The 14,583-nt window shown below is 38.8% G+C and overlaps 1 protein-coding gene across 2 annotated transcripts in view; it reads left to right on the top strand.

The window, feature by feature from the left end:
* Mms22l (MMS22 like, DNA repair protein) overlaps positions 1-14,356 on the top strand; it is a 116,785-nt gene extending 102,429 nt beyond the window's left edge. For both annotated transcript variants that reach the window (XM_031366489.1, XM_031366488.1), the window contains 5 exons: positions 1,773-1,984; positions 6,993-7,156; positions 10,209-10,305; positions 11,578-11,745; positions 14,026-14,356. In XM_031366489.1, coding sequence (XP_031222349.1) covers positions 1,773-1,984; positions 6,993-7,156; positions 10,209-10,305; positions 11,578-11,745; positions 14,026-14,107 — 723 coding nt within the window. In that variant the 3' untranslated portion in view covers positions 14,108-14,356. The remainder of the gene's footprint in view (positions 1-1,772; positions 1,985-6,992; positions 7,157-10,208; positions 10,306-11,577; positions 11,746-14,025) is intronic.
* Positions 14,357-14,583: the final 227 nt, after the last annotated feature.

Genomic DNA, 14,583 nt, shown 5'->3' with positions numbered 1-14,583 from the left:
TGGTTGTTTTGGGTTTTTTTGCACTTGACATGGTGGCACATACTGGTAATGCCAGGACCCATGAGTTCTGGGTCAGGCTAGACTACATAGAGAAAAAACTGGCTTTTTAGGAGCTTTAGTTTGAAATGATACAGAATGTGTAAATAATGATGTCCCATGGGCAGTCTGAAATACTGATCTATTTCATTAGTGTGCAATACTGAAACTTGGACCTTTCTAAATTTTGAGTTTCCCCAAAGAAGCGGAGGTGAAGGGGGCAGGTTTCAGTTACTTAATTGCAGTCTCTTCCATGGTGGAATTTTTTTTTTAAGCAAAGTTTTGAGATTTCTGAGAAGTTTTAAGGTGACTCTAGGTAAGTGTTTAGGATGGGATTTAAGTCAAAGTTTATGTGTCATCAAGCAGAGATACAGAGTAGGAACAGAGCATGGGCTGGCAGTCAGTCACAGGAGGAAGAGAGCTGTGTGGAAAAGAGTTGTGAGTGCCAGGAAAGTCTGGGTGTGTGTATGCTACATGGTCCTCTGAAACCTAGTATATTTGTAAGAATTAGTAAAGTGAGACTTTTGTAGAATTACCCACTCGACAGAACTGTCAGGAAACTGATCTTTAGTTGTTAAATATACTCTGTCCTCTTTGGGTCTTTGGGATCCATTGCCCATCATATTCTCACTATGCGTGTTCCTTAAACACAGCACTCGAGACTGGGTGAGCGGGCACCACTGTGGTTCACTTAGTTGTGTTCTCGCCCGTATTTCAACAGCTCTGCACTTATTTTTCATTACAAATGAACTTTCAGAGTTTGTTACTGGATAAGCATCCAATTGTGGCTGCAGTGGAATCCTAACAAAAATGCAGAAAAGTCTTTCTTTTTCTGAGGGAATGGCTTTAATTATTTCTAAGTTTTAAATACTGTTATATGAGAACATTTTGCTAACTCTCATGCACATGGAAAGATTTTATCAGTACACATGCAACAAAGTACTGTGAGTTCCTTTGACTTCTTTTAAGCTCTTAATTTCTGTGAACCTCAGTTTCCTTGACTGCAGATGGAAATATAATATTAACTCCTTTATTCTACAAATTGTAATGAAATAATGAATATAAAGCACTTGAATATAATATCACATAGAAAAACTTCTAAGGAGATGTCCAAGCATCTGCATCCCATTCCCATTACAAGTTGTTTAAAAAAAAGATCTATTTCATTATATGATCTTTGATTTTTAAGCTTAAATGTTATGTTGTTAGCCAAAATGACCGAATGATAAATAACTCCCTTCCACCTGCTTGTGCCTCTGTAGGATTGGCAGTCCAAGCTCTGTGGGCTGGGCCTTTACTCTCTTACCTTTCTTTTTGATGACAAAGTGAGTTTTGATTTTAAATACTGTAAAAAAGACTGATAGCACATATATCCTATAATTGAGAAGTGGCATGGTTATGTAGTTGATGACCATGGTTGTCAAGTGCTCTGTGCAGGAGAGAGAGAAGAAGAAACACACTCCCTAGCTCTTCCTGTATGTTTACCTTACTTCCTTTGATCATGCTCCTAAAATACATATGTGGTTAGATTCCACACCAAATGCATTATCCAAAGTCAGCTCGAGAAGGGCCATGTGCATCTTACCTATTTATGATGCCAGAAGTCCTACTTGATAGAGAAAAGGTACAATTCTTACCATGAGTATTAATGCTAGAGAACATGTTAGTAAATTCCTAAACAATATTTGAAACTTTACCTTTTAGCGTTTTTCTTTTTCTTATTTTCTCCTGTATAGGGCATGTGTATTGTGTGCTGCCAATCTCAAAATCCAAATGCCTACTTGAATCAGTTGCTGAGGAATGTCATTGAGCAGTATATAGGGCGGTTTCTCCCAGCCTTGCCCTGTGTTTCAGATCTTGGACAGCATCCTGTTCTGTTGGCACTGAGAAACCCTGCCTCTGTTCCATCGATAATGCCTCTAAGAAAGCACACTGTCCATGCCATAAGGTACATATAATTATTACAAAGAGATAGATGTAGAAGTTATTAATATTATTAAAAATAATTCAAAATATCTCAAAAATATTAGTGTCTCTAGTAGTGTGGTAGCTTAGAAACAGTTTTTCCCAGGAAACATTAAGAATGTGTTGCTCTGAGAAGGAAATAAGCCAAGGTAATTATATCTTAATTTCAATAAGGATGTATTTAAAAGTTTGTTTCTTATTTCTATCTACTTGTATTCCACAGCATAGATATAAGAACTGTTTGCTCATTGTCCTACTGAAAACATATCTCTCGCTTCCTAATTTTATCTTATTCCTTCTAGGTATAACACTTATACAAAGTTAACATAACATTTATATAAACTCTTTATGTGAACATGCATTATCATTTCTCTGGGAAGAATGATAGGAGAGTGACTGTTGGTCATTGTGACAGCTACATAGTTGAAGAGTCTACCAGAATGGTTTTTGATAGCTCCTGTGTGCTTTAGATTAAAAAAAAAAAAACTTGTTAAAATTATATTTGCTTTTAAGATTGTGTCAATTTTCACTATATTTCTGTTACTTTCCTTATATACATCCCTAAAGATACATTTATATGGACTGGAGCAAAGGATTAGTGATTAAGAATACTGGCTGTTTTTCCAGAGGATCCAGGTTCAATTCCTAGCACCCATATGGCAGCTCACAGCTGTCTGTAACTCCAGTTCCAGGGAATTTGACACCCTTATACAGACATACATTTGGGCAAAAGAGCAGTGCACAATGAGATAAAAAGTTTAGAAAGAAAAAGGAAAAAGTTACTTAAAGTTATATTTTTATCATTTTTATCACTATAGAATATAGTATATAGCAATTACTTTATTGAAACATGAATGCTGATCAGCAACATGAAGTGTTATCAGTTTACTGATTATCTTAATTGGTTTATTTCTTGTCTTGTATTAACACTTTCTGTAAAATATCTGCTATCAAGTATGACCTTGTCAACCCAGAGGACAGGCCAACTCCCTCTCCTAGTGAGCCCTGAGTACTGGCTTTCTATAAGAATGCCAATGGTGACACAATGATCTCACAAGGGACATGGAGACAGGGACACCAGAAGCTTCCTGTAGACCTAGCTGTCAGTCCCTTCTCACTAAAGCTATTTTACTCAAACCACCACAGAAGAGTAGTTAAACAGCAACAGATTAATCCGAGTACTGATTATTACCATTTGTCATGTAGGTCACTTGAGTGTCTCTAAGGTTGGCTATGTGGGATAGCTTCCATTTTGTGGTGTTTGAACAAATACGTATTTTAGGCATGATCTTTCCGTCCTTGTAGAGGAGGCCTTCCTCTGTCCTGTCACTTCAGCATACCCGATAGAGTAATTTAGTGTCCTATGCATGTTGGCTTCAGGCCATAGGACCATGCTTTGTATAAAATAGAGAGAAAAGGAGCAGACGACTAGACAGTTCACTGCTACATGGGATTCTCCAGTTCCTCACCATTGAACAGTGGCAGATGTGTGCACCTTTCTTGGAGTTACCAAAACAGAAGACAATCTCTCATCAGTTTTATTCTCAGTGATCTGCTGGTGATATGCAGTTCCCCACTGCATAACTTAAGGTCTTGATGGAGAGAGATTGATTCTTCTTTAGAAATGACTGTTGTGAAGAAAGCACGAGGATTTCACTTATGTGGAAGATAATCATAAACCAGATCATTTGAATTATTTTAGAGAACCTATGTTCAAAGAAATTGTCCTATTTGCTAGATAAAATAACTTTTAGTTGTCTTGGGGATAAAGTTAGCCTCAACTGAAAAGATAGGAAGAATATTTCTAGAGTATGGGCAATATCTGGGGTATGTTTTCTTGATTTTGGATCTTTGAACTGACAAGAAAGGTACAGTGTCATCAGACCTAGCTCAGTAAGGCACACAGAAGTATGGTCATTCCTGTTGGAACAGTGCCGGGCTGAGTGGGTTAGTAACGTTCAGTCCCCCACCTGTACTTCATTTTTCAGCAAATATAATTTAGTTTTTTTAAGATTTATTTATTTCATGTCGCATATATGTATGAGTGTTTTGCCTGCATAAGTGGAATCTATCTCTTGCATGCCTGGTGCCTGTAGAAGCTAAAAGAAGGCACCCATCCCTTAAGCTGGAGTGTTGGATAATATGAGCTGCCATGGGGGCACAGGGAACCTACTCGGTCCTCTTACCTGCTGAGCCTTCTCTAGCATTGACTTCTCAGGATTGTTTCTGTTTGCTTGTTTGTTTGTTTTAGATAACTTCTTTATCCTTTAACCGTAACATTAGAATATTCAATGATAGAAATTATCTTCCCTTTGTCTTCATGCAGTATTTATCATTAAACTATTTTTAAACTTTTGAGATACTATAGTAATACTGATTAATGGTATCTAAGTTTCTGTGTTTAAATGCTATAACTTTGCTCTCTCTCATTCTGTGTCTTTTTCTGTCTTTCTCTGCTTTGTGTGTGTGGGGGGGCACACATCTTCATGGGAAGGCCAGAGGACAACCAAAGAATTCATATTTTGTTGTCATCTTTCTTTCCTTGAGACACAGTGTCCCACTGGCTTAGATTGCCCAGGAGGCTGGGCTGGTAGTCTACCCCAAAGATCAGCCTGGCTCTCCCTCTGTAGTAATGACAATACAGTATAAGCAGCCATGCCTGTGTTTTTATTTCTGTTTTGGGGATTGAACCAGGCCCTTATGATTACAATGCAAGTCAGTACTTCACCGGCTGAGCCACCTCCTCAGCCTTTACTTGATCTTCTTAATGATCAGATGTAAACACAGAATTGTTTCTCATATTCCTAGAATCATGTTACTCAGAAGCTTCATAGTTTGTTCTTATCACATCACATTATGGTCATTGCTGTATCTAGTATTCATTCTTAAAAATACAAAAAGTTTTCTTTCCTTGTTTTTGTTTTCTTGTGTTGTTTTTTTTTTTTTTGATGTTGTTGGTTTTGCTTTTCTTTGTTTGTTTGTTCATTTTTTGTTTTCTTTTTAGTATAAGTTCTCAGTGTCACCCTGCCTGACACTCACAAAGATCTACTTTGGAACTCACAAAGATCTACTAGTTTCTGCCTCCCAACTACTGGGATTAAAGTTGTGCACCACCAAGGCCAGCCGGATTCATTTTGACACTTCTCTGCCTTCCAGCGTGCACTGTCTCCTTTTGCGGTATAATGTGATCTACTCCAGCTACCCAAAGTTGGCCACTTATCTTTTCTGGTGACAGTGTCCCTGTCCTCCACATGTCCTACTATCCATGACCATGGTTTGGTTATTGCTCTTCAAGATGCTTTATGCTTCCTTGCGTCAAAGCTTTGTCCCCGCCAGTCTGTTCATTAAAAAGCCATCCATCTGGACTCAATCCTGTTTGTTCTTTATAAGCCTGCACCTAATACTACAGGGTAGCATATGTCTTGTATGACCCACTTTTCAGGTTCTGAATAATTTTTGCCTTAGTTGGATCTTCATTTCCAGCAAGATATTAGTAATCTGTTATGGTGTTTGAGACATCGCCTCGTTTTAATATTAATCCATGACAAATGGGGAGGTGAATTCAAATTCCTATCACTGAGTTAAGCCCCTAGCTTAGTATCCCAGCTAGATTCTCAGATTTCTGTTGTACTTCATGTTTAGCTAAGGATGGGTGTATTCTTCTTTCCACAGTAGGTTCTAGTTGACTAGAAACGTGTGGGTGTTGGTTTTGTGTTCAATATTCAGCAGAGACAGAGGTGAGCTCCTGTGCTCTCTGGTCTCCACTTCTCTCCTGTGTGAACTGTTTGATTCAAGCTTCTTGCTAGGAATTTCTGATGATTCTGTCCTTATGCTTGTCAAAGCACTACTCACATGGATTAAAATTGCCCCGTTTTTTGGGGTATGGTCATATCTAACTTCACTAGATAATGAGTCTGTGGTTTGTTCTTTTTCACTTAATTGTATATGCTTATTTTTAATTTGCTTCTAGTGTCTAGTATATGCTAAATCAATGTTTATTTCATTTCGGGACATTAGTAATTCAGCAGTGCATAGAACAAAACAAACACTGCCTCAGAGAGTGGCTGTATCCTAGGATTGTAAAATTTGTGTCACTGTGTATGTGGAACAAGAGTGATTCCGAAGTGTAGTCCCTTGAATGAGTTTATAAGCCCTAGTGTTTACTGTGTCTCCTTATGAATACTATTAGTTGTCAAACAAATATGCATGTGTAGTTTGGACTGGGTAGTATTTGGATTTGGGAATGTACCTCAGTGGTAAGAAGCCTGCCTACCTTGTACAAGGTGCTAAGTTCATCAGCAAAATTAAAAATATAGTGGGGTGAGGGTTAATTAATGTTTGACCAACTTTAATAATGCATAGAATTTTTTCAAAAGGAACTCAATACTTGTCATACTTACTCATTTTCTGAACAGTGACCAGAACTAGTTCTAAACAGTTAAGTGGGAAGCTGAGTCAAGGAGGTGTTATCCTTACAACCTCTCTTGAATTTTAATGTTCCAATTTATTGTACCCTGAGAGATAATATTCAATCTGAAGTTAGTTCTCTAAATTCCTACTGGGAGAAAGAAAGATAAAGCTAGAACTAGGAGCTAATTCCTAGTGTAGTCCTTTTATTTATTTAGAAACATAAGACCCCTCCTAAATTTTAAATAAATAAATGTGAGGGGAGATTTATTTATGCAAATTTGACATTAGAGGAAATGTTGATTCCTGGCAAAACTGATAAGGGATATGAGACATCCATGGGAAAAGGAGAAAACAGGTTAGCAATTAGGTTTGGTAAATTCATTTTTAAACTAAGTTCAGAGCACAGAACACACCACAATGGTTTTTAAAGTTAACATGACAGACTACATATATTGTTTTTTAAACAGTAAAATTTATTTAAGGAATACATTTTTACAGTATCTTTAACATACATGGCATTTGATTCTACTCAATAGAGCTTTAAATAGAAGAAAAATAAAATAAAGTTTGCTTCTTTTTAGGAAATCCTACCTTGAGTTTAAAGGGTCCTCACCCCCTCCTCGATTAGCATCTGTATTGGCCTTTATCCTTCAGCTCTTCAAGAACACCGAAATGGGTGTGTGTGACCTTGAACTGCTCCTGCCTGGCATCATGAAATGCTTGGTGTTGGTAAATGAACCCCAAGGTTGGTTTGATCAGTCTTGATTTTTATCAGCTTTTTCTGTGTCTAAGCTAAACAACTGTTTTTCCCACAGATTAAATTGATAGCCATTACAGGTACAGGGTTATTTTCCATCCCTTGGTATGTATCATGGCTAAAGAATCAAATATTAACAGTAGCTGGGTGAAGTGGGGGAAAAGAATCAAATACGGACACAGTCCAGCCTGGTTTATTTAGAATTTTGTTTTGTTTTACTCCCTTTCCTTGAGGCAAGTAGTTTACGGGGTATTTCTTTTGATTAGGCTTTTTATCTCCTCAAAAAAAAAAAAAAAAGTATGTGCAGGCTTCCTGTGATATCACATGAGATTGTCAAATATCGGGTGGCCAGAGGTCAGTCTCCTCTTTAGTTGTCTGCTAGGATATCCAAGCTGTGCGGGACAAACCTGGGAAGTGCCTTTGATTCCAGTCATGTCCTCTTGGTCTCATCAGCCTGAATTTGCATGATCTCTTCTAAGTGTGATCTCTAGTCTCCCTTGACATGCTTTTAATAAGCTGGCTGAGAATGCAGAATAGGACTCATAGTTCTGTCTTGATAATCAGTTTAGCCAGTTAGGCCTTTGTTCCTTGTTTTTGTGAAGAGGGTGTGTGGGGATGTGTGTGTGTGTGTGTGTGTGTATGTGTGTGTGTGTGTTGTTACAATGTGATTGTCTTTTAGCTGCTAAGAATGAAGGTCTGGAGAATTTTAGAATTTTAGAAATGTGTCAGTAGGAATGTATAACGTATAACCTTTACTTAAAAGGGCATGGAAAACCTCTCTAACGAGTCAAGAATGTAGACTAGCCAGTTTCAGAAACCTGTTGGCCACAAAGGTTAGGTCCAAGAACAAAAAGCAGGATATGAGCCATTGGGTGGTTCCAGGGAACGGTCTGCCATAAAGTGAATAGCATTGACCAGACCACATTCTTGTGAATAATGAGTATGCAGGATGTTTTCCTCGTGACCCCTGACTCCTGACTCCTCATGACCCTGACTAAATCAGGGGTTGGGTCCCTTTAGAATTTTTCACTGTTTTTTCTTAAGTTTCCTTGGTAACCCCCTCACTCCCCCTAGTTTGTGGTTTTTCCCTTTAAATACCCCTTACTCCTTGTGCTCTGGGTCGAACTCCTCTGGCCTGCAAGGTTACGAGCTCAACCCAGTACCGGCCTATCCCAAATAAACCTCGTGTGCTTGCAGCAAGATCGGTCTCTCGTGAGTTATTGGGTGGTCATGTCATCCCGAGACTTGAGTGAGGGTCTCCTGAGCTCCAGGGGTCTTTCAAGATAAGTTTGCAAGGAAGTCTGAGGGATCTGAGGGCAGTCCCCAAATGGAAAGCTCAAACATATCTCACTTGTTCTGTCCTTTCTCAAAAATGTTAACATTTTTTTTAAACATACATTTATTTCAGTGTTTGTAGTATTCCTCTCTGATCATAGTCTGAGTCAGGAAAGAGTGGTCTTTTACACTTCCGTGTGGTGCTATCACTAGGCAGGAGGACATACCCTCTGGTGGCTCCAGCGAGAACCTGTCTCTTTAGAAACACTGCCCATTTTAAACTTGAACATGTTGAAGTGCAGCAAAAGCCTTGCACTTCTTCATTTAAGATTTGCTTCCTCAGAGCAGACAACGATGTAGTTGCCATGGTTTTGTTTCCTGTGGCTTCACCCACTGCATGTTATCCACTGTGGGTCAACTGTTAACACTAAATGGAAAGTTCTGGAATAATGATTCATAAGTTTTAAATTATATGCCATTCTGAGTAGCTTTATCCAGATTGGATTCCACCAGCTCTCTGAGACAGAAGTAGATAAGCTTCCTTACCTGGGGGAAAGCAGATGATAACTACCCTGTAGGCTTTCTTATTGAGATAGCAAAAGTGGTGTGGACCTCACTCTGGCAATCCTTACCCAGCTCTTGACAGTACTAAAGGCACTGTATGTGAAGCCGCTACTTCCACACACTGAGTCATGTAAACTGCAACATTTGTAGACACGTTTGATGGGCCCAAAACAAGAGTTTTATATTAAGTGCATGCAAATCATCTCTATACTTGTTTCCAGTCTTCTGCATGTGGTAGTGCACACCTTTAGTCCCAGCACTCAGGAGGCAGAGGCAGGTGGATCTCTGAGTTCAAGGTAAGCTTACTCTACAAAGTGAGTTGTAGGACAGCAAGGGCTACGCAGAGAAATCCTGTCTCCGAAGAGAAAAAAAAAGCATGCTAAGTTTTCCACACACTCTGCTCAGGTCTTCTGTTAACACAGCTTCTATCAGTCAGCTTCACATTAGCTTAACAAATAACAAAGTATGGGAAGGTTTGCTTGCCTCTGTTTTGTATGCGGCAGTCCATAATTGGTTGATCTCCTCCCTGATTTAAGGTGAGACAGTGATCATGGGGGACACACATGGAGGCAGAATGCTCACCTGCCACAGTGGAAACAGTGGGAGAAAAGGAAGAGAAGAGGCATGCTCTCCTCTGCACCAAGGGCTGGCGACCCAGTATTTAACACATAAGCCTGAGGCGCATTTAAGATCCAGATTGCAGCAAGTATTTTTGCACAGTATGTTCAGGCACACCATGTTAAAGAATTTGGTTAAATAAATAGTACAAAAGTTTGGCTAAGTTAAAATAAAGGTACATTAGTTGGTCTAGTTTGCTACTTAAAGGTTTGTGAAAGGTATGCTCCTGTGAATTTAAAAATAAAATCAATATGTCTGCAAATCTATGTCTTTAAAAAGGCACCCTTTTGTCTGATTATATCTGTTTGTAAGATAGGGTGGAATGGGTTATTGAATATGGATACCTTTCTAAAGGGAAAACATCTTCATATGCATTATTTCAGCTTCAAGACTCAAAATAGATTTTTAAACTTTTTAGGTATTCTTCAGAACAAACAAACTTAAAACTATTTCATTTGAAAACTTAAAAAAAGCATGCACATACTTGAAGAAAACAACATATTTTTCTAAATCAAGAGTGTTAAAAATGAAGATCCAGATGGTCAGTTCAGACACATTGTGTAATCCTATCATTTTCTTCTAGTTAAAAAGCTGGCCACAGAGAACCTGCAGTGCATGGTAAAAACCTGCCAAGTGGGGTCAGAAGAAGGACCTGCCACCCAGCTGACTTCTCTGTTTAGGTAACTGGAACACATGCCAACTGGCAAGGAGAGGGTTGCCAGCCATTTGACAGCCAACATGCTTTTTAAATAACTAATTATCCAAAACATAGTGTGTTACTACTTGTTTACAGTGTTTCAATTATAGTATTTGGGGCAGGGGTTTTGTTACATTGTGTTGCTTTGTTGAAAAAGTAAAAGTACCAAGGAAAAAGGTAAGCTAACTGACTCGAAATTCCTGTGTCTTCAGTGAGAAGGAATCTTGAATGTAGTTGAGAAGGAAAAAACAGAAGCACGTGTAAGTTCCGACAATAGGTGCACAGGCCTTCAGAGCTTACTTAACTGCTGGGAATGCTGTGTAAAAATGCCTGTCCCTGGTCCTCCAACTTGCTTTACACACTGAAGCTTCAGAAAGCTCCTTCGGTTTGATTGGAGTCTTAGGCTAGAGTCTTTGTGCCGTTTCTTCCTGAGGGCTCTGCCAGCTAGCTTTTGTGAGTCCTGTCACATATCCCTGTCCTGGCACAGCATGACACAAGATTTGAGGTGTTTCTTTTATTCTGCATTGCATATTTGGTTCCTGGTCTCTTCCTCTCATCTCATAATTGGTGCTTGTCTGCTGTTCTTACTTCGTTTCAGTTATGATCACTTTATGCTAGAACATTCATGAAAATTCTAACACCATGGGATGAAAGCAAAGGTCGAATCTTTGTTATATATAATTTACTAAGCTACTTCACTTTTATTATATTGTTTGTGGAATGTGAAAATTTTAGAGGTAATTTTTTTTTATTTATAAAGACTTTATACTTGTAAGGTTTTTTTGTTCACTTAAAACATGTAATATGAATAAGTTTTTATAATATTAACTAATACATGTGGTAGGCTAAAAAAATAACTGGGAAACATGACCTTGCTTACAGCCTTTCACACTCCTGTCCCGTTTTGAAGGGGAGAATATTATGAAAAGTCCTTAGAGTTACCTTCTTTTCTTTATTGAGCCACTTGATTCGCCAAACATTTTTCTGTTCTCCAAGTGTCCACAAGCTGGGCATGTGATACAAATCTGTAATCCCGACATTCTCGGTGACTGAGGCCAGTGGGTAGTGTTAAAGGTGAAGCCGGACTATTGCAAGGCTACCCTACCTCCAGTAGTTAAAAATATGAAGGCCTGGTCTCTCAGACCTTATGAAATAATGATCCTTGTTGTGTTTAGGTTAGAAGTGATTATAATGCATAGAAATGGCCCAAGAAATTGCCTCAAATTGATTCTTACATTGTCTGTTTTGCTTTCAGGCAGTTCATCCAGGACTATGGTATGCAATACAGTTATCAAGTATATAGCATCCTAGAGACAGTAGCAACGCTGAGTCAGCATGTTGTCATCCAATTGATTCCTACCCTCACTCAGTCTCTGAAGGATTCAGAGCTGAGATGGGGCCTTGGTAGAAATATTGCACAAAGGTATGTTTGGTAATTATACTATTTTATGTACCATATAATGCATGTTTTGTCTTTTTATTAAAATGCTTTATTGCCCATTTAGGAAAATGAGATATTTTCTTTTGAGATGAGAAATGCTTCAGTGATGTAACTGTTGTCACTTTTGTCGTGCTGGTGTGAGTAGACAATAGTGTGTGGCTTAGCATGGGTCACACAGCATTACCTTGTTCCTGCTAACACGGCCACTTCAAAGCTGCACACCTTGGTGGTTCTTATCTTCTCTAAGCACAGTGTCTTTAGGGAGAGGTGGATTTTGAAGCCTCGGGTAACTTGTCATATAAAACCCATATTGACAGATCCAACTGCCTAGCTGTGCCCAGTATATCTAATGAATAAGACTGGATTTGGCTACATATACATAGTTAGGGTGTTCTATTCTGTTTTGTCTTATAAGCTTATAACCCATCCAAAAATAGTGCTGGCTATTTAGATAAATGTATCATTCTAAGAATAAGCCTATGGTTCCTAAAGAGAGTATTTTAGAGGAGTCAGTACTGAAACTGTTAGCATTTCCTAAGCTATGTTACAGAATGGAATACTTGTTCACATTCCATATTTGACCAAAAGCAACTTTTGGATGAAAGGGTTTATTCTGCTTCCTCTTTGAGGTAACACTCCATCACCAAGGGAAGTCAGGGCAGGAACTCAAACAAAGCAGGAACCCCCGAGGCAAGAGCTGATGCAGAGACCATGGAAGGGTGCTGCTAACTAACTGGTTTGCTCCTCATGGCTCACTTAACTTATTTTCTTATAGAAGCCAGTCCTACCAGCCCAGGGATGACCTCACCCACAATGCGCTGTTCCTCCCAAATCAGTCTCTAGTTTAAAAAACTCCTTACGAGCTTGCCTACTGTTGGTGTCTTATGGAGGCATTTTCTCAATTGAGGCTCTCTCCTCTCAGATGACATATATTTTATTTTTAGCTGAAAAAAATTTTACTATGGTAATCTATGTCAGTCTACCCAGAGATATCCTAAATTGATTATAACACTAGCTAACTAGAAGAGTCCATCTTCGCAGCACAGTAAATGAAAACTTTTAAAAGGAAACTTATAAATAAAGCTCACATCGCCCCACAGTGGCATGTCTTTTCAATAGGGAACTTGGCTGGCCTCCGAGTGTTTTCTACAGAGAAAAGATTAGATTGCTTCAAATCACAGCTTAAAGAAATGGTGCCTTCTTCATACCATAAAACATGCTCTCGCAAAAACTGCGAGCATCGAGCTTCTGCGACTTTCCATGAAAAGGCTGGAGTTTCCCTGTGAACTCTGCCCACTAGACTGCTGCCACAGCATTTGCCAATGTGCTGCTTGTAGTGGTGAATATTTATGGAGTCCACTCTGTGCTCCCAGCAGGTGTGCACGGCTCTATACCCACCCAAGCCCTGGATTCATGAATGAAAGACATGCACATGTAACCTTTACATTTTAATATGGCTTAGCCAGCTCAATGACTGGGCACTTCCAAACCTCCCCGTGACTAGCACACACTCCCCTACAGTATTGCCGAGTTAACACTTTCTAAATCTGTATATTATCATTGCTGCTCTGTTTCCTTCTGGGCAGCCCTCCCATGTTGCTGCTTTCCCTTTGTACCCACAGCTACTCTCTGGGCATGCATGTTCACAAAAGGACTTGTTTAAAAGATTCAGAATCTCACAGGTATTTAGACTAATGAAAGAACTTCTAGACAGAATACTTCTTAAAGCATCTCAAATAGTGGATACATTAATGGACCATAAAATTTGGTCACTGTAGACCCGGCCTCAGCCTTCTGACCAGTCTTGGCCTCTTGGAGCCAGGCCAAAAACAATCCAAATACCAGGAAGTACAGATGATTAGAAACACCATTTTATTTTCAAACTATTAAAGATAAGAAGGTAAAGAGAAAAATAAGGCATATGCTGGTATTATGATACTGAGCTGTCCTGGGGTAATGCTTATATTCCATAATTTTGTTGGTGAACCATGTCCCTATTGTAATCATGTCATCATTATCCTTAAGCAGTGTGCCATGAATACATTTGCTATGAATGGGAACTGTATCATTTCAGATGGTTAATGAATGCTTGCATCATTTAACCGTCATTTTTTACATATAAGTTACACGAAAATCTCTGCATAAATCCTAACACCTGACTTTACTCACTAGATACAAGAAGCATTATTTTAAGTGTTGTGTTAAGTCTGCTATAAATTCATTTATAAATACATAACAATTTCTTTTTTCCTCCTTAAACAGGGAAGTATATAGCAAACTTTTATCTCGCCTAGGACAGGTGGGACAGGATGAGAAGCGGAGACTGGAAAGTGACAACCTATGATGCTGCTGTGTGGCTCTTCCTGTCTATGATGTCTCTGTCTAAGGCTGCTTTGTGCCACCCCAGCTGGTACTGTAATTAATTGTGTAATGTTGTACCACAAATCATTTCCTTCTTTGCCTGCATGTATGAAGTATATATATAAGGAGTGAAGGGCTAAAGAGTAACTATATAATAGGATACTAGGAACTCTGTAAAACTCTTCTCTATCTTGAAGAGATTTTTAACTAAATTAAAGACTCTGAATCAGAACAGCTCTCTGTGAGGATTTATTACCCGGTGTGTACTGCTAACCTGCTTGCTGACTTACTTGCTTTTATTACTATTGTATCTTTATAATTTTTGTGTTCATGCCTTTTCGCCCCAAAAGGACTGGCCAGTTCTGTTGTACCGTTTGAAGGAAAATGAGTATCAGGACTGCTTCTTTGTTGTCTTTGTTATAAAGCAAAGTTAGCAAGTAAAACCTTTACAAAAACTTT

Source organism: Mastomys coucha, unplaced genomic scaffold (assembly GCF_008632895.1).
Source record: "Mastomys coucha isolate ucsf_1 unplaced genomic scaffold, UCSF_Mcou_1 pScaffold14, whole genome shotgun sequence".
Classification (NCBI taxonomy): domain Eukaryota; kingdom Metazoa; phylum Chordata; class Mammalia; order Rodentia; family Muridae; genus Mastomys; species Mastomys coucha.
This window is presented reverse-complemented; position numbering and strand designations above follow the sequence as displayed.